The following is a 24,476-nucleotide window of genomic DNA, read 5'->3' on the forward strand; positions in this document are numbered from 1 at the left end:
TACAGTATGTTGAATGTATATATCAGTCTTATCTTTCCATTCCAACAATAATTTACAGAAAAATATGGCATATTTAAGAGATGGCTTGTGATAAATTACAATTAATTAATTTTTAAGCTGTGATTAACTCGATTAAAAATTTTAATCATTTGACAGCCCTAGTTTAAAGACATTGCTAAAGTCCCCGTCAGATAATTCTGAGCTTTTCAAGCCTAACTGCTATAAGAAATAAAAACAGAAAGCGACTGAGAGCTGTTGAAAAAGATTCATGCCAGGATATCAGATTTGTGCTCATCTAAACATGCTCAGGTTTCACACTGAGTAAGTTAAAATATTGAGAAATTATTAATATACTCTACAGAAAGGAATTTTGGAACATTTTTGGTTTGTGGTGTGCCGCGAGATTTTCTTCAATGTAAAAACATGCCGTGACTCAGAAAAGGTTGAAAAACACTGCTCTAAAATACAAAAAATAGTAATTTTCCCTTCGAAGGGTAAATCTGTGTTCATAATGGTAAATGCTCTCTTACCTACAGATGCCACTACAGCAACGTTGCCTTTTCATTACTGGCCAACATCCTCGCTGAGAAGATAACGGGAATGGACTTTGAAAAGTGGATAACCCGTAATATTTTGCATCGGTTCAGCATGAAGAACACTGGTTTCAACATGACTCCGGCCATTCAAAAGGAGATGGCTGTGGGCGTCTACAACAACGGTCAGCCGGCTCCCCTTTACAACCTGGGCTGGTATCGACCCGCCGGTCAGATGTACTCCACAACAGCGGACACAGCAACGCTAATTAAGGTCCTGCTGGGCTCGTATAGTAGGACGTTTCTCCGAAAAGACACCCTTAACACTATGCTAGCCCCGCTTTTCCAGTGCCAGACTGGGTATTTCACCGACTACACTGGCACACCATGGGAGATCAATCAACAACTTGGCTATGACGTGGTCAGGAAAGACGGTGACTTGGATGGTTTTGCTGCCTCTCTGTCACTAGTGCCACGTCTCAAATTAGGAATGGTGGTCCTGATGGCAGGGGTCCGACCTTCAGACCAGGATATTGTGAGGCAGGTCTACAACTACCTCATTCCTGCATTGGAAAGCGCTTTCAGAGATGCTGAACTGACTCCTAAACCACCACCTGACCCAACTCCGTATATAGGTTTTTTCACTTATAGGAATATGACTTTCTATGAGATTAAAGTGGGGTCCAACGGGGGTCTGGTCATGCAACAGTTTGGACCACAGGTGGATCGTACCATCCCAAGCAATTTCCAAACTATCCAACTTCATTACCTTCAAGAAAGAGTGTTTAGAGTTGTGTTCAAAAGTCCATATCCTTGTAAATTAATAGTCAACAGTGCCTCGGTCTCGTTGGAGACTCAAGACAGACAGCTTTTTAACTTTTATGTCTTCAACAAAAGAGGTGTTTCACCAGGTTTTGATTCGCCAGGACTCAATACTTATAAAGTCATGAGGATGGCAAGCAGACCGTATTTTACTACATAGAAAATTGTGTTATTTTAGAAAAAATATTTTTGTTAACCATCCTAGAAATGGACATGGGTCATTCCAGAATTGGCGGACATTTTATGCTCCACGCTTCAAATGTTATTTTTTTAAGGCAGTCATTTAAGTCATTGGCTGCCATTCATAGCACTGGATTTTCTATGCATTTTGAATGGGAGGGGTGAACGAACATTCCTTCCCCCATACCGGTCAAAATGGACTGGACGTCTAGTGCCGTCATTGGCACTGAAAGATAAGCATTCACAGCCAGTCCTCCCAGTTTAATTGAATTGGGCGTCTATTGTTAAATATTATGACATTAAAAAAATAAAATAAAAAATTTCTCCTGTTTGTGGCCACAACCAGTATCTGTTTTAATTGAATGTATTTGTATTAAATTTGTTTTTAACATTTAATTTATCTTTTGATTTATTCTTAAAACATGTATAAAATACCAAGAAAAAAGTAATGATTAAGATTTAGTAAAATAAATAAAAGTAATTAAAATTAAGATCTATGGACAACACATCATAGACTTAACCATCAGTTGACCAGACAGCTCCTACAGACATTGCGCCACGCCTTCCCGGATGGGGCCGACCCAGGCAATGTTGAGTTGGCTTTCATAGTGATAAACTTAAACACATGCTGTGTTCAAACGCCGGATTTAGGTGGGAAAAGAGACGAAAGTTTTACTGCATATAAGCAGGCAGGAGTGTCTCAAGAGTGATTTGGTTGAGGATTAGAGGTAATTATTATATGAAATAGCACCATGCATGCACTTTGAAACATTGTAAAAAAAAAAAATGAATAGAAAAAGATTAGCGAAACTGAGTGATAACTGCCCGGTTGTTTGCTTTTAACTAAGAATCTAGACTGTTTTATGTTCATATCAAAGTCCGGGATGTATGCATTTATTTACAAGAACTTTCAACTTAAAAATCGCTCAGTTTTGTGACGGCTGCCATGTTGGATTTTGTATCAATACACAATTGCGTAACTTCAGGTTGAAATCTTTACGTAAAATGAATGATAACTGCCTGTTTAGAAATTCTGGGATGTGCGCATTTATTTACAAGAATTTTCAACTTAAAACGCTTTTTTTTTGTTATGACCGCCATGTTATATTTTCTATACATACACGATAGCATAACTTTACATTCAAATGATCAGGTAATTTTCGGCCAACTGTCTGTTTTTTTGGCAAAAAAATAGTCATTTAGACATTTCTCCAAACTCCAGACGTTTGCGTTTATGATTGTGAGTGAGGAAAAGTTTTCTCCGTGCATGCCTCCCAAACAGCTTGTTGGCGTGTAGACAGCACCTCATACCCACTATGAAGTATGGGGGTGGGTCAGTGATGCTGTGGGGCTGTTTCGCTTCCAAAGGCCCTGGGGACTTTGGTAGGGTGCGTGGCATCATGAATGCTTTGAAATACCAGGACATTTTAAATAAAAATCTGTTGCCCCCTGCCCGAAAACTGAAGATGGGTCGTCACTGGGTCTTTCAGCAAGACAATTACCCTAAACATATGGCCAAATCTATACAGAAAGGGTTCACCAGACACAAAATCAAGCTCCTCCCATGGCCATATCAGTCCCCAGACCTCAACCCCATTGAAAACCTGTGGGGTGAGCTGAAGAGGAGAGTACAGAGGAGAGGACCCAGGTCTCTGGATGATTTTGAGAGATTCTGCAAAGAGGACTGGCTGAAGATCTCTCTTTGTCTTTTCCCATCTAGTGAAACATTATAGAAGATTAGGTGCTGTTTTGTTGGCAAAAGGGGGTTGTACAAAGTATTAACACCAAGGTGCTAATAATTGTGACACACATTATTTGATGTCAAATAATTATTTCTTAATGTGGGACTTTTTCCCCACTGGATGAATGCACTTTTAGTGAAGGTTGGATTTTTCTTTTTTTTTTTCCATTAAGGTCCCATATTATTTAGAAAAATAAAATAATTAGAAGCTAAAAAACACATAATTATTATAAATCCAATAATTATGGAGGGCACTGTATGTTCAGTATTGCTATTGATCCTGAAAATGAGGAGACTATCTCTGCATTTGGTGATTTTTGTGCATCTAGTGTAAAATTTGAGAATTTTATAGCCATTTTAAGTTTTGTTATACTTACCAGTATATAAAAAAATAATCGAGATTTTATTAGGGAACGACTGAATTTGCTGCTCATGGAGACCCATATATGCTTTAGGGAGATTTTGAAAATATTAGAATTTTAAGTTTTTGAAAATAGACCCCTACGGATCGACCCCAAACCCTGTCAACTGATGGTGAAGTCTACTGTATGTTTACATTCTGCATCATGTAAGCCACACTAAATATTAGTAATGTGACTTACATGGCCTACCGTAAAATGAAATGTCCGAATGTGAATGCCAGGTTTTTATGGAGTTACTTTGTTGTTGTTGTTTTTTAAGTATCAATAATAACCACTTGCCTTATAAGCGGTGAACGCTAAACAACAAAGGTCCTAACACCAAATGCCCAAAAATATATCTATTTCTTTTTCGAAAACTAAGAAAAAGAATGCTGCAAAAATATTTGTAAAAATATCAAGTAATTCTGCAGTTAACCCCTAAAATGCCATTTTTTCATCGTCCCAAAATTTTATCTCAAATAAAACACTAAAAATGAAATTTAAATGTCATTTTTGGGAGTTTTGTTTTACTGTTGTCTCATAAATGGGGGAACAATTTAATATGTAAACGTAATATTTCAAGTATGATTACATGTGTCTCATAACATGCACACAACCCTGTTACCATTACATTTATATCATGGAAGAGTGAATCACGTGAAATACTGGATTTGACATCATCAGACAATTTTACAAAAAGAAGTGCTGAAGCAAACTCATCCTTGGAACTTTTCATATATTAACAAAATAGTTCGAGTGAGACATTCAATCAAGGCTACCTCATGTGACCCTGTTATGCATAAGATCAGAACAAGACTTTTTAATACACTTTTATATCTATTTATCTCTCTCTCTCTATATATATATATATATACACACACACAGTACAGTGATCCCTCGTTTTTTCGCGGTTAATGGGGACCGCCCTCCCCCCACCCCCTGCAATAATCGAAAATCCGCAAAGTAGATACGGAGCTTATTTACATTAAATTAACTAATAAAGTGTTCAGTGTATTTATTCAGATTTAATAGCATTGGAAAAATACCTGTAAGACATATCCCCCCTCCAAAGTATAATTAAAAAAAAAAAAAAAAAAAAAAAGCAAACAACCCAAAAAAAAAAAAAAAAACTTATATGTATATTTTAATAATTAATTAATAATTAATTTAAAAAATTAACTTACAAGATATATGCTCGGTTAATAGCTTAGCCCATGCTCGTAAATACTGGCATCTCTGCTATGTGTGTGTGAGCGAGCGAGTTTTTCTGTAGTGAAGTAAACGTCGTTTTTGCGAAACGAACCTCACAGTGGTGAGTTTGAAAATGGCAGCAGGCGAAACAAGAGACAGCATCCTTTTTGACTGAATATTCCACCCAGGAATATTTATAATCATCAGTGAAAATGAGCGTTTTTTGTTTCCCATCATTTTTTAGAGGAATTCTAAATTAGGCTGCTTTGGAAAGCTATGCTTCTGGCCAAGGATGTCGTCCATTGAATATGGAACGCCTGGTTGTGGCCCTGTTGTACAATTAGCGTGTTTAGTGAAACTGAAACCCCGCTAACCATTTTGGCGGTGCTCTCCACCGTTTCAGTTTATTCACACATCAAAATACAGTACATGATCATACGCTAGCAGTTCACGTTAAGATGGGTGAATAGGACAACTCCAAAGAAGCTAGAAGAAGCGTTTCATGGCCCACATCTTCAATCGCTGGTTCTCGCTCAGTAGTTGTTGTCGCTTTTGAAAGATTAGGTTTGAAAAAAATTACGTATCTTGTTTCTTCTGTCCTCAGGTGGTTTTGGCTAGGCAAAGCAAATGACCGTCTATAAGGTGCTAGCCATGTGATCTGTTTGAAAATTAATTTTGACCCATTATAAAAATATTTATTGAGTTTATTTAATTCATTTTTGTTGTTTGTTTTATCGCTTTACAACTTTTATAGACAACATTTTACCGGCAAAGTCTTAATTTTAAATTCTTATACTGGAAAGTCAATTACATGCAATGACATTTTCGGCCACCAGGAGGGACTGCGATGGACTGAGGGCGTGAAGTATGAAGCACAAAGTAATGAGGGATCACTATACGTATTTATGTATGTCCTTTCAATCAGCATTAACAGCTAGCTTGTACTCCTGAGAAGACACTAACATTAGTGTTTATGCCGAAAGCACGATATGAATAGGGTAATTAAAATGTCACCTCTTTCAAATAATGGCTTTGATAGATTATTACATAATATTGATGAATACGTAGCAGAACATCGACCTCGATCTGCAACAGTGTGTTGGTGAATCATGTCGGTCACTTCACTACAAAAAAAGTCATTATTCATACTCATTTATTTACAATCCATCAATCTACATGTTAAATATACAACTCCAATGTCAATGAAAGTGGGTTGTTAGATTAACCCTTGAGAGTCGAAGGACGCACCGGCACGTCCTCAGCGCACGTCGTCTTTGAAGCGCCCTCACGTTTTAATTACATCACCCACATGCCGTTGGTTGGTCTCGTTTTAAAGTGCGGAAGTTGCGGTTTACTCTCGTTATTATTTAAAGTCAATCGACCAACTAGAACGTGAGATATTGTCATTTAAAATTTATAGTTTTATTGTCCTCTCAAAAAAACATTAACGCTGCATGGATCATTTGTTTATGTCTATATTTCCATCATTTCTTGTCCTTTTTCAAAACGGAAGCTCCATGAAAAAAACACAAATCAAACGAACCCTTTCGAAGTCACAGTGGAAGCACAAAATGCGTTTTTTTTTATTTATAAATATAACTGCCGTGCGAGGTTCTACCGAACGAGAGGGAGGAGTGTTCTGAAGCAGCGAGGTGGCGAGCGACGGCCGTTTGGATCGAGCAGCGACTTTGTGTAACTTTGACAATGAACGGAAAACTAAATTTAGCGCAAGCAATTGTGCTTTTTGATCAACTTGAGGAAGAGGATGGTCCAAATTCGTCATCATCGTCTTCTTCGGAAGAGTCCTCGAGTGAAGATAGTGACGGATTTGAACACGTGGGTGACGCCATCGACGAGCAGAGGTAAGCCAACTCACTCTTTTTTTTCATGCTGAAAACGTTTCTTTTGAAAGTTTCTTTTGATATTGCAAGACAAAGTTAATTTTGATGCAATATAAGTGTGTGTTTGTGTATATAATAATAAAATGTGCATATCAGATCAAAGTCGTACGTGCACTGTGGGGATCCCAGGCAGGAATTTATAATTTGTGGTGTTCTTCTTTCTATATGAAGATTAGGGATGGAGCACATATTCAGCTATGGTATTCTTTCTATTGTCATACATATAGATTTCCATTATTATTTATTGCTGTATATATTTTTATTTTATACTTTATTATTTTCATAAATATTGACTTATTTTCATGTACATTTATAGTGACAATGAAAGTAAAGTGAAATGAAAATGGAAGGGTGGAAAGAGGACCGACACCCCATGGAAGTGTGAGCTGTGTGATGTAGCCGTGTCTAATTCCAGGACGAAACTGCTTTTCGGAGTGGCATGACTGAAAAAAATTTAACTTGTTTATTGTAAATATTTTTGAAAATGCTTTTTTTCCCCCAATGTTATATATATATATGTTTTTTCCCACATGAGTCTTCTCAATTTGTGTATATAAATGTGTGTTCAAGAAGCTTGATTGTGTGTACATAGTTTTCATCAGGCGATGGGCCGCAATACCTAAACTCATAAAGAGATGGCCTCTAAACACTTTTTGTGTTAGATGGTATATATTTTTTCACTGTTCTTCACTGTTTGGTCTGCTGTATATAACCTGTTTTGACTAGAGCATGTATAAAGGCAAAACACGCCTATGGCTATACCTGTTGTTTATGTTGAATTGTCAAATATAAGACTATTTATTCAAAATTTTTTTGGTTGAATGTTCATCCTAACATGTTGAATAAATATTACAAAGTTTCAAAACGGTTCGTTACGCATGTTTGGTTGTCAATTGGACATCAATATTAAAAATTTTGACAAAACGATTTTGGAATTTTTGGTCTTTTTGGGCCCAAAATGATGATTTATAATTGGCCAGTGAAGGAAACAACAATTTGGACATGAAGTTCAAGGTGTCACAAAAAAAGGGACCAAACCAGGCCATCGTAAACAATTCTTTCTTTGAAATATAAAGGCAACTTCAAAGGCATGCAAAATCAGACAAAATAGGCCCAGACCTTAAAGGGTTAAATTCATATACTGGAAAGTCAATTACATGCAATGACATTTTCGGGCACCAGGAGGGACTGCGATGGACTGAGGGCGTGAAGTATGAAGCACAAAGTAATGAGGGATCACTATACGTATTTATGTATGTCCTTTCAATCAGCATTAACAGCTAGCTTGTACTCCTGAGAAGACGCTAACATTAGTGTTTATGCCGAAAGCATGATATGAATAGGGTAATAAAAATGTCACCTCTTTCAAATAATGGCTTTGATAGATTATTACATAACATTGATGAATACGTAGCAGAACATCGACCTCGATCTGCAACAGTGTGTTGGTGAATCATGTCGGTCACTCCACTACAAAAAAAGTCATTATTCATACTCATTTATTTACAATCCATCAATCTACATGTTAAATATACAACTCCAATGTCAATGAAAGTGGGTTGTTAGATTAAAATAAAAAACGCAATACAATGATTTGCAAATCATGCTCAACCTATGTTTAATTGAACACAGTACAAAGGCATATTTAATGTTCAAACTTCATTGTTTGTAAGCAATTACTCAGTAACTTACAATTTTTGGGCTGCAACATGTTCCAAAAGAGATGGGACAGATAGCAAAAGAGATTGGGAAATTTGAGGGATGCTCATCAAACATCTGTTTGGAACATCTCACAGGTGCATACATCCACTGACTTCTAATAAACAGCAGAGATGCAGTTTCTCGGACAGACTTCATCATCCACCATGTTCTTCTCACAAGCCCATTTTCAAGTTTTACTCTCCCTTCAATCCAAGCCACCCTTGACATCATTATTAAATCCAAACCCACAACATGTCACCTTGCTCCACATCTCTTGTTAAAACCTGCCTTTCTTTAGTTGCTTCCCTCATCACTAATATTATTCACTCCTCCCTCATAAACTGCTAAAGTCACACCCATCCTCAAGAAACCTGGCTTGGATCCTACCAATTTTAACAACCTCTGCCCCATCTCCAATCTACCCTTTATCTCCAAACTCCTGGAAAAGTCCGTTGCCTCTCAACTTCACAATCATCTCACCACTAACATCATCTATGAGCAGTTTCAATCCGGTTTCCACTCCCTTCACAGCACTGAAACAGCTCTTGTAGAAATAACCAACGACCTCCTTGTAGCCTCTGACTTTGGCTTGCCCTTAATCCTCGTCCTCCTTGGCCTCACAGAGGCTTTCGACACCATCTGTAGCAATATTCTACTTGACCGACTTTCCTCCATTGGCATCACCCGCACAGTCCACACTTGGTTCACCTATCTATTTGGCGTGCCTCAGGGCTCTGTCCTGGAACCGCTTCTCTTTATCATTTACATTCTCTCCCTCTGTTCCATTTTCCGCAAACATCCACTTTCACTGCTATGCGGATGACACCCAGCGCTATATTTCCTCTCAACCATCCTCCTCCATTCCGCCTTCCTCTCTCACCCTCTTCCTAGAAGATATCAATTCCTGGCTCTCCTCAAACTTTTTACTACTTAATAGCTCCAAATCAGAAGTCCTACTAGTCGGCACCCCTGCCCCGCTCACAACTACAACAACTTCTCCATCTCCGTTAACGATGCATCCATCTCTCCCTCCACCCGGGTTAAGAGTCTACGTTTCATCCTCGACAGCACGCTGTCCTTCCGCTCCCACATTAACGACATCACGAGAGCTGCTTACTTCCACCTCCGTAATATTTCCAGTCTTCGCCCTTCTCTCACCCCCAACACTGCCCACCTCATCACAAGAACCCAAACCACACACCAGATCACCCCCATCCTCCGTCAACTCCACTGGCTACCGGTCAAACAACGAATTAACTAAGCTCTTCACGGTATGGCCCCATCCTATCTATCTGAACTCCTTCTTATTAACACTTCTTGACCACTCCGCCTCTCTTCTACTCTCCATCTTTCAGTCCCACATGCCCATCTTGTCACCTATGGTTTAAGAGCAGTGGTTCTTAACCTGGGTTTAATTGAAACCCGGGGGTTCGGTGAAGGTTAAGACACACAGGGCCCTACTTTCATACTCTGACTAAAGAACAAGTGTCGCTTTAGACAAGGTTTTGGACTGGGTTGCCTTCAGTTTATAGGCTTTATTCTATTTCTTTCAATTCCTTCCCCCTGTCTGATGGGAGGAGAAACTGGTTTGCTCAGATGAAGGTTGACGGACACTTGGTATGAGGTAGGATCTACAGGCAGCATGCACTGCGCAGTTAACAAAAAAAAAATTTTTTTTTAAAAACATTTGTGTCACATTTTACGTCTTGAAAATAGTATGTAATGCAAGGATGCGACCACAATATGAGAATGTAGACATGATGTACAACCACAATGGGAGTATATAAAACTCCCATGTGATAATTTAAAGCTGTTCAGACTATAAGGACGCTCAGATTCCTATAGACCCCACTCACATGACGTCACAACCACGCCTCCGCGTTATATTGTCCGTCAGCTTGTCGTGTTTACGCATTACCGCTACGTAAATCCCTCCTATTATGGCATGTTTTTCTGCTCGTTAACATTAATAATCAAAATGGTGAAGGCGTGTGTGGCGGTTGGTTGCAGTAACAAAGAAGATAGACGGAGAGACTTGAAGTTCTACCGTATTCCGAGAGACCTGGAGAGGAGAGCGAGATGGACTGCTGCAATTCGACGAGAAAACTGGGCACCAAACGATCACCACAGATTATGTAGTAGTCATTTTATATCTGGTAAGATGCATTTAATATATATTTAGAGGGTTTTGGGCTGACAACCACAATTAAGATCATTGCGAGGCTAATCGGCGACAACATACAGTTTCAAATTCAAGATTCTTTTTTCTTCCACCATCATTATTTTTTGAATAATATTTAGCTGGTAACAAGTGAAAGAAGCTGGCCTCGTCTACGGATCATCAGTTAAACAGGGGTGTCCAAACTTTTTGCAAAGGGGGCCAGATTTGGTGTGGTAAAAATGTGGGGGGCTACCTTGGCTGATTTACGTAGAACAATATATTTAAACAAATTTTAGCAAGCCCTTCTGTGTGTCATATGTTTTATTATTATTTTTTTTTAATTCACAATTTCAACAATCTCGCCTTTGTGGCATTCTCTTTCGACACTCGGGCTCTTGCGAAATACTGCTGCTGTGAAATTAAACTAGCTTCAAGTTGCTTTCATTTCTCGCTGCGTATCTTCCCTGTAATGTTGTTGTACGTGTCAGCGTGTCTTGTTTGGTAATATCGCGTCACATCGAACATTTTGAAAACAGCGACTGTCTCTTTGCAAATGAGGCAGACACAGTTATTGCGTATTTTATTGAAGAAATAGTCCAATATCCACCTATCCTTGAAGCGTCGGCCATCGCAGTGAACTTTTCTTTTGATTGTCGCCATTTTAGAAAATTGGAAGTTAAGCAACATTACCCCGCGTGACCCTTTGAGTGCTGCTCTTAAAGTTTTTCAAAGTTTCGTGAGAATAGGCTGAGTTTCTGTGGACAAGATAGTTGTAGATATCAGGGTAGCAGATGTCAGGGAGAGACGACGAAGACAGCAGGTCGAAAAATATCGATTTAGGCATCAAATATGGATCTGGCGAATGGATCGACCGAAGCTTTTCCACATAACGCCTTTTATGCAACACATCCAATGAGTTTACAGCGTCTGAAAGCACCGGGGCTTCCATGAATTGCACTATAAATTGAGACCATTAAGAATACGGACACACAATGACGGACAATATGGCGGCACAATACAGCGACACGTCATTGTGTGACGTTGGTGAGTGGTGTCTATTCTCCGTGTCAAAGCAGCTGAACAGGACAGGTGAAAAGTAAAATAAATAATAACTAAAAGAACGTAGACATGAAGTTTCTTTTGCAATGTGAAAATTAAGTGCAAAACACCCAATTTATTTGAGGAAAATTTGAAATCTGAATAAATTTCAATGGGAATTTGATTACAATCTTAGCTATAGCAGTTCTGAATTTGAGTCTAGCCACTCTGCCCCCCAGCTTTGGAAGTCTCTACCTTCTGATATACGGAACTTTTGTCATTCTCTTCAAATGCACACTTAAAACCCACCTGTTCAATTTATCATTCCCGGCTTGACCTCTGTTCTGCTCCGTGCTATCTATTTTCAATTTCCTATTACTTGAATTTGCTTTTCATCTGCACGTTTGCAGGCTTTTATTTGTTCTTCTTGTACAGTGACCTTGGGTGTTCAGAAATGCACTTTGAAATAAAATGCATGATTATTATTAAAATAGTAAAAAGGGTTTACAGATAATTTTCCTCAACGTACAACTGCAAGGATTTCATTACCTACGGTCCATAATATGATCAAAAGTTTTGAAGAATCTGGAGAAATCCCTGCATGGGACCATATTGTATGCCGTGGTCTTCGGGACTTGGAGGCAAATGCGTTTTATGGGGCCTGGAGTTATCTAAAATGGAGTATGGCAAATGTGAAAACAGTTCTCTGGTCAGACGAACCATGATTTTAGATTTTATTTATTTGATATTGTTGAAAGAAGGGTGATGTAACACAGTGGTAAACATTACCCGGTCACAGCTCTTTTCAAACGTGTTGCAGTCAAAAAAAAATTCTAAATCGAGATTATTTGCAAAAAAAAAAAAACAACAACAAAGCGTTTATAGTGTATTCAGTTAAATATAGGTTGAACGTCAATTTAAAATCATAGCATTGTTTTTATGTTTAACAAAACATGCCAACTTCATTGGAATTTGGGCTGTGCAATGTAAAAATGCTACCTAAAAAATAAAGTATTTTACACCAGCCTGGTCACAGTATCTACTATGAACTCTATACTTGGACTCCACAGGGACTGAGAAAATACTGAAACAACATCAAAACTGGCCATGGAAGGGATTAAGAGGAAAGTTCAGTGGAACCGGCCCATTCAGAAGTCATTGAACAAGGAAGAGAACCATGGATTTAAATTAGGAAGACAGTTGTGATGCTTATAATGTGAACTTTGGATAGAAATGATTTGGCATGGAATGTTTCAGCAAACTAAAAACCCCTTTAAAATGCAACCTCATTCCCAAGAGCTTGGAAACCAAGGACTTTGTTAAAAGAACTTCATGTAAAATTCCAATATATACAATGAAAATATTTTTAAAGAGCCTTTTTTTTGCTACATCAACAATATACTGTATCAGAACAAGTACTTTCTGCATGAGTCCGACCCACACCGGCACTCCACTCGAAGCCTCTTCTTTGGAGAAGTGGAGATGCCAGCTAGAGTGAAACTGGAGTCCATTTTGGAACTTTCTGTGTCAACTGGATCAACTGGAAGAAAATGGAATAAATTGCTGACTTTCAACATGTCCATCATTCCTGCAAATGTTTTATTTAATTCGCTGACATTGATGGCAATAGACATCTAACCCATTTGAACTAGGAAGGTAGGGTCTCCTAGTTTAAATGGATTAGATATCTATTACAGATAACGGGAGAAAATTTGCTAAAAACAGTGGGGCAAACAACTATTTAGTCAACCAATAATTGTGCAAGTTCTCCCACTTGAAAACATTACAAAAGGCCTGTAATTGTCAACATGGGTAAAACTCAACCACGAGATACAGAATGTGGAAAAAAAAAAAACAGAAAATCACATTGTTTGATTTTTAAAGAATTTATTTGCAAATCATGGTGGAAAATAAGTATTTGGTCAATACCAAAAGTTCATCTCAATACTTTGTTATGTACCCTTTGTTGGCAATAACGGAGGCCAAATGTTTTCTGTAAATCTTCACAAGCTTTTCACACACTGTTGCTGGTATTTTGGCCCATTCCTCCATGCAGATCTCCTCTAGAGCAGTGGTGTTTTGGGGCTGTCGTTGGGCAACATGGACTTTCAAATCCGTCCACAGATTTTCTATGGGGTTGAGATCTGGAGACTGGCTAGGCCTCTCCAGGACCTTGAAATGCTTCTTACAAAGCCACTCCTTTGTTGCCCTGGCTGTGTGTTTGGGATCATTGTCATGCTGAAAGACCCAGCCACGTCTCTTCTTCAATGCCCTTGCTGATGGAAGGAGATTTTCACTCAAAATCTCAAATACATGGCCCCATTCATTCTTTCCTTTACACAGATCAGTCGTCCTGGTCCCTTTGCAGAAGAACAGCCCCAAAGCATGATGTTTCCACCCCCAAGCTTCACAGTGGGTATGGTGTTCTTCGGATGCAATTCAGTATTCTTTCTCCTCCAAACACGAGAACCTGTGTTTCTACCAAAAGGTTCTATTTTGGTTTCATCTAACCATAACACATTCTCCCAGTCCTCTTCTGGATTATCAAAATGAGAACTGTAGACGGGCCTGGACGTGTACTTTCTTCAGCAGGGGGACACAACTGGCAGTGCAGGATTTGAGTCCCTGGCAGCGCATTTTGTAACTGATAGTAGCCTTTGTTACTGTGGTCCCAGCTCTCTGTAGGTCATTCACTAGGTCCCCCCGTGTGGTTGTGGGATTTTTGCTCACCGTTCTTGTTATCATTTTGACGCCACGGGGTGAGATCTTGCATGGTGCCCCAGATCGAGGGAGATTATCAGTGGTCTTGTATGACTTCCATTTTCTAATAATTGCTGCCACAGTTGATTTCTTTACACCAAGCGTTTTACCTATTGCAGATTCAGTCTTTCCCAGCCTGGTGCAGGTCTACAATTTTGTTTTTGGTGTCCTTCGACAGCTCTTTGGTCTTGGCCATAGTGCAGTTTAGAGCGTGACTGACTAGGCTGTGGACACGTGTCTTTTATACCGATGATGAGTTAAAACAGGTGCCATTAATACAGGTAATGAGTGAGGCCTCGTTAGACCTTGTTAGAAGAAGTTAGACCTCCTTGACAGCCAGAAATCTTGCTTGTTTGTAGGTGCTCAAATACTTATTTTCCACTCTAATTTGGAAATAAATTCTTTAAAAATCAAACAATGTGATTATCTGTTTTTCCCCCCCACATTCTGTCTCTCATGGCTGAAGTTTTTGCCCATGTTAACAATTACAGGCCTCTCTAATCTCTTCAAGTAGGAGAACTTGCACAGTTGGTGGTTGATTAAATACTTATTTGCCCCACTGTAAAATTGACTGAAATGAAAACCCCGATTAAATTGCACTTTACCTTGCATTTTGTAGTCAAATGTGAGCTCCTCTCCTGCCCGAATGCCTCGTGTTGAAAATAATGCAATTCTGGGGAGCCTCTCGTCAATGTTGTCAATAAACACATTGTATACTTGTAGGTTCGGGTTACACTACAAAACGAAAAAATATATAATGAAAGTCGAGTTTGAATTCAGCCACGAGTAAAGAAAGCCATTAATTACACCTACACTGTGGTTGACAAAGTGAGAGACGTTTCCTTGTTGAGCAGCATCCACTGTGTATACGTCTTCCACATAGTCCAGGTCAAACAGATACGTAGAGCCTTCGCGGTCATATATATGACCTCGCTTCTCTGCTTCATCTGTCGTAATAATCTGAAGGGAAAATAAAGTGAAAAACTGAAGAAACATTCCTTAACTTTTAGCAGCCTTTTTCTGGCTGACAAGAGTGCCTACGAGTTTTGACAAGTTCAATTTAAGACTTTTTAAGACTAGTTAAAACAGAATTTAAGATGAATTTCAGGGAAAATTTCATATTGGCATCTTCATATTCTTCAATACATGTGGATTTGATCATTCCTTCCTGCTAAATGGTTCCAAATTTCAAATAAAAATAATTGGATTGGGATGAATTGAAAAGGTTTTTCTTTGCCGCTTTGACATTTTTCACGCAATTACAGATAATGCAGCACAATTCAAATATTAAGGAATTAAGACTCACAGATGAAGTTCAATGCCTTTTTAAGACATTTTATCAATATTAGCAATATTAACCATTTTTAAGACCTAGCTGGAACTGTGTAATATTACAATGTAATAAGCCTGGCGGGGCACCAGCCTTCTCATACCACGTCTAGTAATATAGTTGAAAATTGAAAATGCAATGGGGCATCTTATGGTGGATATGTGAACAAATCTGTCTCAGCTTTCTGCACTTAATTGGATTGTACAGGTAGTCCACGGGTTACGACCGACCAGACTTACACGACTTCAACTTCACGATGCCTGTGTCTCGTCGTTTTTTTTGTTTTTTGTTTTAAGTGTTGACTTTTATTTTGTGATCCTGTTATTTTGGCGCAGGAAGCTTAGAGCAAATTGTAGTTCCGCACGCCAGAGCATTTACACACCTTGAAAGGTAAATAAGTATAACACCATTTACCATTTACCTGCGCAAGCCAAACATGGCAGTGACGGCGCATGCACACGAGGAAGCAGCCGAGTGAAGATGTGACAGCCTGCACGCACATTTGTTGCTTGTGAAGCATCCAGAGGCAACAACTGTATATAACCCCTTTTGTACTGCTTGTTGTGCGTTTTCGATTGTGCTCGAACACTTGGAGCGAGTTTATGTGACTCTTTTTGATTATGTGCTGATGCTAACGGATTCATGCTAAGTGTTTGTTATTGCTGTATCAGCAGCTACTTGTACACACAAATTTGAATTGCTGTTATTGAAGATGAGACTGATTTAATTTTATTTTATTTTAGTTTCATTCTGCAAGTGTTGATGTCATGAGCAGCTGAATGAAGTCGGCAAACCAAACGGACGTCAGACATCGTCATTTCGGAGCTTAGCTCACTGTCTAGCTACTAACCAACGTCTTGGTGAGGACAATACAATGACCTATAACACATGTTTTGGGATATATTTTTTTTAACTTAAGAGTGTGTTTTGGTGTATTTAAAGGGTTAATTCCGACTTACGCAGAAATCCGGGTTACATCGCCAACGCAGAAACGGAACTCGCTTGTAAACTGGGACTACCATTAGTTTTTGCTTGTCTGTTAAAACTGTATTTCAAGACTCTACCTTTTTGTAAGACTATGTTTAAGCATTGTAAATAAATATCTCATAATAAACATAATTCATGAATCCAGACATACATCATCGCAGTAACAGTTAATAGTAAGGCTGGGCAATTTTAAGCTAGAGATCAAAGATCGGTTTGTTTAGATATTTATTCAACCATATGCATATGCAGTCTGAGATTGGCAGATTTTGAATAGTACTTCAAAATGCTCGTCCAATTTCCAAGTGAGTTCAATTGTAAAGCTAAATACTAGGGCTGTCAAACGATTAAAATTTTTAATCGAGTTAATCACAGCTTAAAAATTAATTAATCGTAATTAATCACAATTCAAACCATCTCTAAAATATGCCATATTTTTCTGTAAATTATTGTTGGAATGGAAAGATAAGACAAGACCGATATATACATTCAACATACTGTACATAAGTACTGTATTTGTTTATTATAAGAATAAATCCACAAGACGGCATTAACATTCTTTCTGTGAAAAGGATCCACGGATAGAAAGACTTGTAATTCTTAAAAGATAAATGTGAATACAAGTTATAGTAATTTTGATAGTTTGTATATTGTGACTAAATGTCGCCATTTGGTGTATTTGTTGTTATTTTTAATTGGGAATTCCAGATCTCTTTGCATTGAGCGCTTTTCTTTTTGTGAACATTATTTTATTTTTGAGAGATAGGAATATTATTTTTGTTGTGCTTTCACTAAATGATACTGTAGCGACTTAAATGTTCATAACTGCCCAAATGCATGATGGGAATTTGAGCAACCATGAGTCACAGTGGTTGCTGCAAATGGTATATCTTCTCTGCGTTGAGTACATCACATGGTGTTAAGAAAAAGAGCATCTCCAATTGTTCTTCCCCATGTCGCTTGCCACAATAGTTATAACAGTTGTGGATGAGATGCCACAGCTTATTCCATTAAATAGTGCGGCTCAAATAAATGCCTGCGTTATCAATTCGCCCTTCTTAGTAATTGGCGGTGCTATGGATCGGCGATTCATGTTGGCTCGTTGTCGTCGGTTGGCTCGGTTCGTTCGATTTCCTCCTGAGGTAGACGCCGGCGTACATATCAAAACCGATAGGCATTGGATGGCTTTTTGTGGGTACTTTTATTAACAAAACAAAAGCATGTGGGGGACGCAGCACTTGAGCCTGCGCTAACCGCGCACTTTCTCTACTCTCTCGCTCCCTCTCTCGCTCAACCACTTTCTTCCTCACTGCTCAATCTGACAATGGCGGTCACATTGAAAATAACAGCGGCCCCCTTGGCGGGTGCCGGTAACACCTGCATCCACTCCACTTGCTTGTCTCTGCCCTTAGCTCTCAATACGCTTCAATTGGCGCCATTGTAGTCTGTTCGCGGCAATGCTTGAGTGGGTCGTTCCGCGCATGCGTTAAATATTTTAACGTGATTAATTTCAAAAATGAATTACCGCCCATTAACGCGTTAATTTTTACAGCCCTACTAAATACACAAAGACAATTACACATATTGCGCCCTAAAATAAATATATTTCATTCATTGAACCGCCGCAAGCTTCAGGTTAAAGCAGGGGTGCTCAATCCCAGTCTTCGAGAGCCCCTATCCAGCTTGTTTTCCATGTCTCCCTCCTCAAACACACCTGAATCAACTAATCAGGATCGTTATCAGGCTGCTGCAGAGCTTGCTGATGAGCTGATCATTTGATTCAGGTGTGTTAAAGGAGGGAGACATGGAAAACAAGCTGGATAGGGCCTCTCGAGGACCGGGATTGGGGACCCCTGGGTTAAAGCAAAAAATTAGATGCCATTGTATAAAACCTATCAATTAAAAAAAAAAAAAAAGGTGAAAACACAGATTAAAAAAATCGTCAAAAGAATCATGATCTCTTTATTCAGCCAGATTGCCCAGCCCTACCGTAGACCATTATTTGCCACACGTCAGTGTGTATGTGCATTTGATTATAGAGGGAGCGCAAGAACAAGGCAGCACGACTGAATGTTGAGGACCAGTAAATTATCGGTATTATTGGTCAGAAACTGCTTAACTCATTGACTGCCATTGACAGCGCTAAACGTCCAATCCATTTGACGTAGGGGATCTGACCCCCCCTCACTTCAAATGGACTGGGTGTCTACTAGTCAAACTAATTACTGGGAGGGTGCATCTTGGCCAAAAGAAGAACAAAATGCATCTTTTACCTTATTGGCAGCATCGGCACATTTTTTATGACATCATTTTAGTGCGGTATCGGTACCGATACATCAGTGCAAACCTAGTAATCATTGTGACAGCCTTTGACTACACTAGTTGAAACAATATGAAAAACCAAAAGTAAAGCTGCATATTCTTACCTCTCCCACATACTCCATGACAAACGTATTCTTCCTTATATGCTGCAGCGTACGTACTCCCCATCCCCGGCCGTTCTCCGTCTTAAAGATAGCTAGGTCGAACTGAATGCCTTTTTGCACCACTCTATTAGGGCAATCCATGCTACAGAGACACTGAGCGTTGCACTCGTAGATGGGCTGTCCCGGCCTGATCCGGACCTGGCCATGTTCATTGTAAGCAACCCGATGCAAGGACGCACCAGGGCAACATCCGTTGACCGGCTCGTCAAAACAGTTTTTGCACTCGCAGCCCACGGCCATTTCATCAAAAACAATACCAGGGCCTGCTTTGTAGCTGTTAATATAATTGAAGTTCTTTGGCGGACCTTCGAGGTCGACATCGTTCAAGACAAAGATGCGACCGGGATGGTTGCAGGTTTGGTTTAATTGGGCTTCCCAGGTCTTCAGTCTTTGACGAAGTTTGGCTTTCTGAACGAGGAGTGTTGAGATTTCTTTATCCAGCTTTTTTGGGATTGTACGTCTTTTTTGGCGTCTCAGCTCATGATCCAGGTCGAGGTGAAACTGCTTCATCAGTTTGGGGCATTTCAGATGCCACTTGGGCTCCCAGCTGTTGACAGACTCTGGAAAGCCCCTCCATTTCACCAGGTAAAATTCTTCTTCCTAAAACATACATTTCAAGTCATTTAGGGCTGCAGCTATCGATTATTTTAGTAGTCGATTAATCGATGAACTAGTTAGATCGAATACTCGAGTAATCTGTTAAGGAACATAAAAAATTAAAATACCTGAGCTGAGCCTCAAACGGTATAAAAAAACATGAGGATCTATGAACAAAAAAGAACAATTGGCTAACTTACATAGCAAAAGTCTGCAAGATTAGCTTGCTATAAAGCGCGAACATTTTTTAAAAAAAAATGCTATTAACAAAGGGTTCAGACAAATATTCCAACAAAAAACGGCTAAATATATTTTACGAATGCATTAAAAAAACATTAGCTCAAACAAAAATTTAGCTTATGTTGGTCTTAACAGGGAGCAGCTGGATGTGTGTCACGCCAGCTAGTGAAAGCCGGGCCAATGTTTATTCCTGAGTATCCTTTCATCCTTGGTAGCCTCCCGTTTTTTCCTCCTCGGACAAATCTTTTTGTCTCTTTTGTTGCTCTGCCATCTTTGCAGAATTCAAGCAAAAGCGTTTGCATTGACTTCAGTCTTTATAATGAAACGGGGAAGTGACGTATGCCGTAAAGCAGTCAGCACATTTGTAGTTTTTTTTTTGTGTATGCCAGGGTTCCTGCCACCCCCCTCAAAGTTCATTAGTGCCGGTGAAAGCGATACAGACCCCCTCAAGATACAAAAGAGGTGTCATTTAACTCCTTTGCTCCCAAAAACGTATAAATACATTCTATTTTTAAATGCTTCATTGTCCCAAAAACGTATTTATACGTCTTTTGCGTTTTCGTTTTTTTTTTTTCAACTAGAATCATCTATAGCTTCCATTCTATCTAAGAAACAAAGAACAAAGCTCAAAACCAATTTTAAAGCAATAAAACTGGCCACTGGAGGGCAGTAGCGCATTTGCTAAGACCCGCAACCCGATTCAACAGCAATGAACGGCCGGGAAGCATGGTCGGGGAGCTGGCAGTTTGATGCCAGGCGCTGGACGACCGAGCAAAACTACTGGGACCACCAGTGCAGCGGGCTCGCCGAGCAGACCCCGCAGAGACTCAAAAAAATCTATTTTTATGAGACAGACAACGATGAGGGAAAAGTTTACCCGGCTAACGTTACGACAACAGCGTTATCTGTCAGTTAGTCATATGTAAATAAATTGTTACTTTGCTATCAAACGCTCTATTTGTCTTGTTCTTTATATTTTGTAAAAGGAAAACATTATTCAGATGTTTTGGATGTAACTAATGCAAAAAATAGCTGTGTTTAAGTCAAAGTTATGTTTGAAATGTACGCGTTTACAAAAAGCTCATTTTCTCTGTTTTTCTCATTAGAAATTGGAAAATTGCTCAAACTAAGCTATTTTGTAATGCTGATTTCTAAAGAATGGAAAAAGATATGACCTTACTTTTTTTCTGCGAAAAGAAGAGAGTCTAATCTTTCTTTTGGCGGGTTCAATGTTTATATAGCAATAGAACAGAATTTTCTGTGGGCCATGCAAAATCAGTCAAAATCCAGTAAAACGGACGGGAGCGAAGGACCTTGCTCCGGTGAAAATGGCTGGGAGTGAATGCATTAACTAGTTGTCAGTCGACATATAATCAAACGTTACCTAGTGTTGCTTTAAATTTTTTTAAAAAATCCTGATTCACTTTAACAAAAGAGAACTCTCTTTTTGTGTTTAATTCTATTCATAAGTCAATTTACAGGAAATGGAGATTAAAAAGGTATGTTACCTTAGTCTTTTTGTAGTCACAGAGGAACTCCACTTCATAATCCTTGACGTTTGCTTTGGTTATCCCCAACTCTTTACAGTGGAACCCCTCTATACGGCACAAGGCTTCAAGCTCACCCCATGACATCTTGATGGGCACACTGCAATCTGACAAAGGACACCATTTTCATAACGGCGTGTTTTTATTTATGGAAAATAAATTGACTAAAACTTCTGCCGTCAAAATACACTTTTCTTTTAGATTTTTTAAAACTGATTACCTTATTACATCAGCTGCGTACAGTAATTTTCGCACTATAGGCGCACCTGACTATAAGCCGCCGCACACCAAATTTGACACGAAAACCACATTTGTTCATAGATAAGCCGCACTGGACTATAAGCCGCAGCCATCCTCACTGTATTATGGGATATTTACAAAAGATATTAACCGGTAACACTTATTTGACAGCGGCATCATAAGGCTGTCTATGACCAAATGAACAACCATGAAGCTTTGAACCAATTAGCTGCAAAGCTTCATTGCTTCAAGAAGCTTAATTTGGCCATCACTGCTCCCTTGGAGGAGACAGTCAACTTCTGCTACCACCTGCTGTCAAAACTGTTGTTATTCAACATGCCTCTTAGCATGCATTGCAGCACTACAGATGTAAATAACAATCAAAATTCATGTTCCGTTCTAATTATTTCTTTAGTTACTGTTCCAGTTGTTTCATCAATTGCTACATTAAATGGTTACACTTTATTTGACAGTGGCACCATAAGACTCTCAATAGACAATCATAATTTCGACATGAGACTGTCATGAGCATTAAAGAATGTTTATAACGGATGTCATTTAGTGTTATCCGGCAAATTATCTCACTTTTGAATTGATGTAAGATAGCCGAGCTGGACATAAATGGAGTTAGTGACATAATTTGCCAGATGACACTTAAAAACATCTGTCATAAGCATTCAGTAATGCCCATGATAGTGTCATGTCATGATTATGACGGTCTTATGACGTTGCTGTCAAATAAAGTGTTAAATTTTAACCCAAATAAATCAACAATAAGCCGCACAGGACTATAAACCGCAGGATTCAAAATGAAGGAAAAAAGTAGCGGCTTATAGTCCGAAAATTACAGTACATACTTCTGAAAATGTTGTTTGTGTAAATGACTGATATGTGCGGGAATTAAATGGGTACAATGCTTTATTTTGACGTGGGGTTCCGAGCAACGGCTGTCAAAAAACTAATCACTTTTAGGTTTAGAAATGAAAATGACTAACATCAAAACGTATGCACAATTAAAAGCTGCAACGATCATATAAAAGCAAATGGTCATTTATATTTAGCATAGTAAATGATGCGTTCCACATAAAAATAGCTTTTCGTCCATGGCAACAGTTGTAAACTATAACGGTCTAACACTTTTGGAAAACAAAGCATATTATCTCATGAGACACATTTAAAAGAGTATCTGCTCACTATCCTGTGAACTCAGGGTATAAATTAAAACAATGATGAAAACGCACACGCGTGTTGGAGCTTTAAGACGCTTAACTAGACAGCACGGTGCGAGTTTGCTTTTCCTGCACAGCGAGGGCAACCTAAGCACATGACAATAACAACGAATATTTAGACGTCGCTACATTTAACTGTCGTAAAATTATAATGTATAGATTTTGTTTTAATTCCATGTACTCTGATATTAATGATACAGTACTTATCTTTCACGACTAATTGTTACTTCTGATCACATCGTGTGGCGCTTCGTCGTTATAGAAACTTAATTTGCAAGTGCATAAAATTGAGGAAGCAAAAAACGTTTTTAAAGGAAACATACAAAATCACCATCGACTGAAATTCTTTTTCCCCATTTACCTTTCGAAATTTCCGCCATATTTTTAAGGCAGCCGCCAAAACTATGCAACTCAGATGGCCGTGAGAGTAGATGCCACTTTCGGACACGCTAATTGGTTGACAGTTTTCCAGCGAACTTTCTTATTGGTCAATATGTTTCCTTCCCCTCCTCCTTCTACCGCCCATTCTTCTTCTTCGTCGCTCAATAATATCTTCTTCTTCTTCTTCAAGCTTCCTTTCAGTAAATTTGCCCCGTAGGTATGGTGTATCTAAAACTAGATGGACGGTGATTTCTGTGAGCCAACGGAAACAAGCGTCGTCATTTGTCGGCCATTTTGCTTCGGGCCATTCTATAAAAATAACATGAATGTCAATGGAGCGTGTACTTTGAAATAATTGCTCTGTTTTAAACCCATTTTCAAAAGGCTTGGTTTTTCACAAAAGTCAGAGACACCGTAAATTGAAGACATACGTAAAATTGAAGACATACGTAAAAATAATAATGCCTTTTCCAACATCCAGTTATAATTTTAGCCACATTTGTTATATACCGAACTGCTTGCAAACCTGTCAATAATAAAGCGTGTTGAAGTATATTAGGGAAGAAAATAACTTACCTTATGTTCAGCCAAGAGCGTTGGTTTGGTCTCAGCATTGGTAGGGACGCTATAACAGTATAACACTTGCATGTACACTTTTTGCTGGGGATGGGACATTAATAAGACCAAACAGATTGGGTACATTTCTCAAATATACCTGGTTCCTACGTAAAAATGAAAAAAAGTTACAATAAAATTATTTTCATGGGAAAAAGTCATTTTTCAAAATGCTTGCTTCATATAAAGGAAATTTACAGTGGTTGTGTTTTTTTGTTTTTGTTTTTGAGGGGGGTTAAAAAATGTGCATCGGCTGCAAATAAAAATATTTTTTTAATGATAAGAGATAGAAAATACATACATTTTAATCAGGGAATAAATGCACAGTTGGATTAACGTTAACAGTAGAAAAATTACACGAAGACACGTCTCTAAGCAGCGTTCTACTCGAGTTTACA

At 38.8% G+C, this 24,476-nt stretch overlaps 2 protein-coding genes across 6 annotated transcripts in view; one reads left to right on the plus strand and one right to left on the minus strand.

Annotated features, from left to right (window-relative positions):
• The window catches only part of lactbl1a (lactamase, beta-like 1a), a 51,739-nt gene extending 48,791 nt beyond the window's left edge, over positions 1-2,948 (plus strand). For all 4 annotated transcript variants that reach the window (XM_057858089.1, XM_057858080.1, XM_057858108.1 and 1 more), the window contains one exon: positions 537-2,948. In XM_057858089.1, the coding sequence (XP_057714072.1) occupies positions 537-1,515 (979 nt within the window). In that variant the 3' untranslated portion in view covers positions 1,516-2,948. The remainder of the gene's footprint in view (positions 1-536) is intronic.
• Positions 2,949-8,329: 5,381 nt separating this feature from the next.
• LOC130929965 (histone-lysine N-methyltransferase SUV39H1-like) lies at positions 8,330-23,547 on the minus strand. 2 transcript variants are annotated; one of them, XM_057857611.1, is made up of 6 exons: positions 23,444-23,547; positions 21,575-21,720; positions 19,170-19,829; positions 15,243-15,389; positions 15,035-15,164; positions 8,330-13,209 (listed from the first exon to the last, which is right to left on the minus strand). In XM_057857611.1, exons 1-6 carry the CDS (start codon positions 23,460-23,462, stop codon positions 13,076-13,078), a joined length of 1,236 nt encoding a protein of 411 aa, XP_057713594.1. In that variant the 5' UTR covers positions 23,463-23,547; the 3' UTR covers positions 8,330-13,075. The 2 variants fall into 2 exon arrangements, with proteins under 2 accessions (XP_057713594.1, XP_057713598.1); XM_057857615.1 differs by lacking the exon at positions 23,444-23,547 and adding an exon at positions 23,406-23,433.
• Positions 23,548-24,476: the final 929 nt, after the last annotated feature.

Source organism: Corythoichthys intestinalis, chromosome 2 (assembly GCF_030265065.1).
Source record: "Corythoichthys intestinalis isolate RoL2023-P3 chromosome 2, ASM3026506v1, whole genome shotgun sequence".
NCBI classification, from domain to species: Eukaryota; Metazoa; Chordata; class Actinopteri; order Syngnathiformes; family Syngnathidae; genus Corythoichthys; species Corythoichthys intestinalis.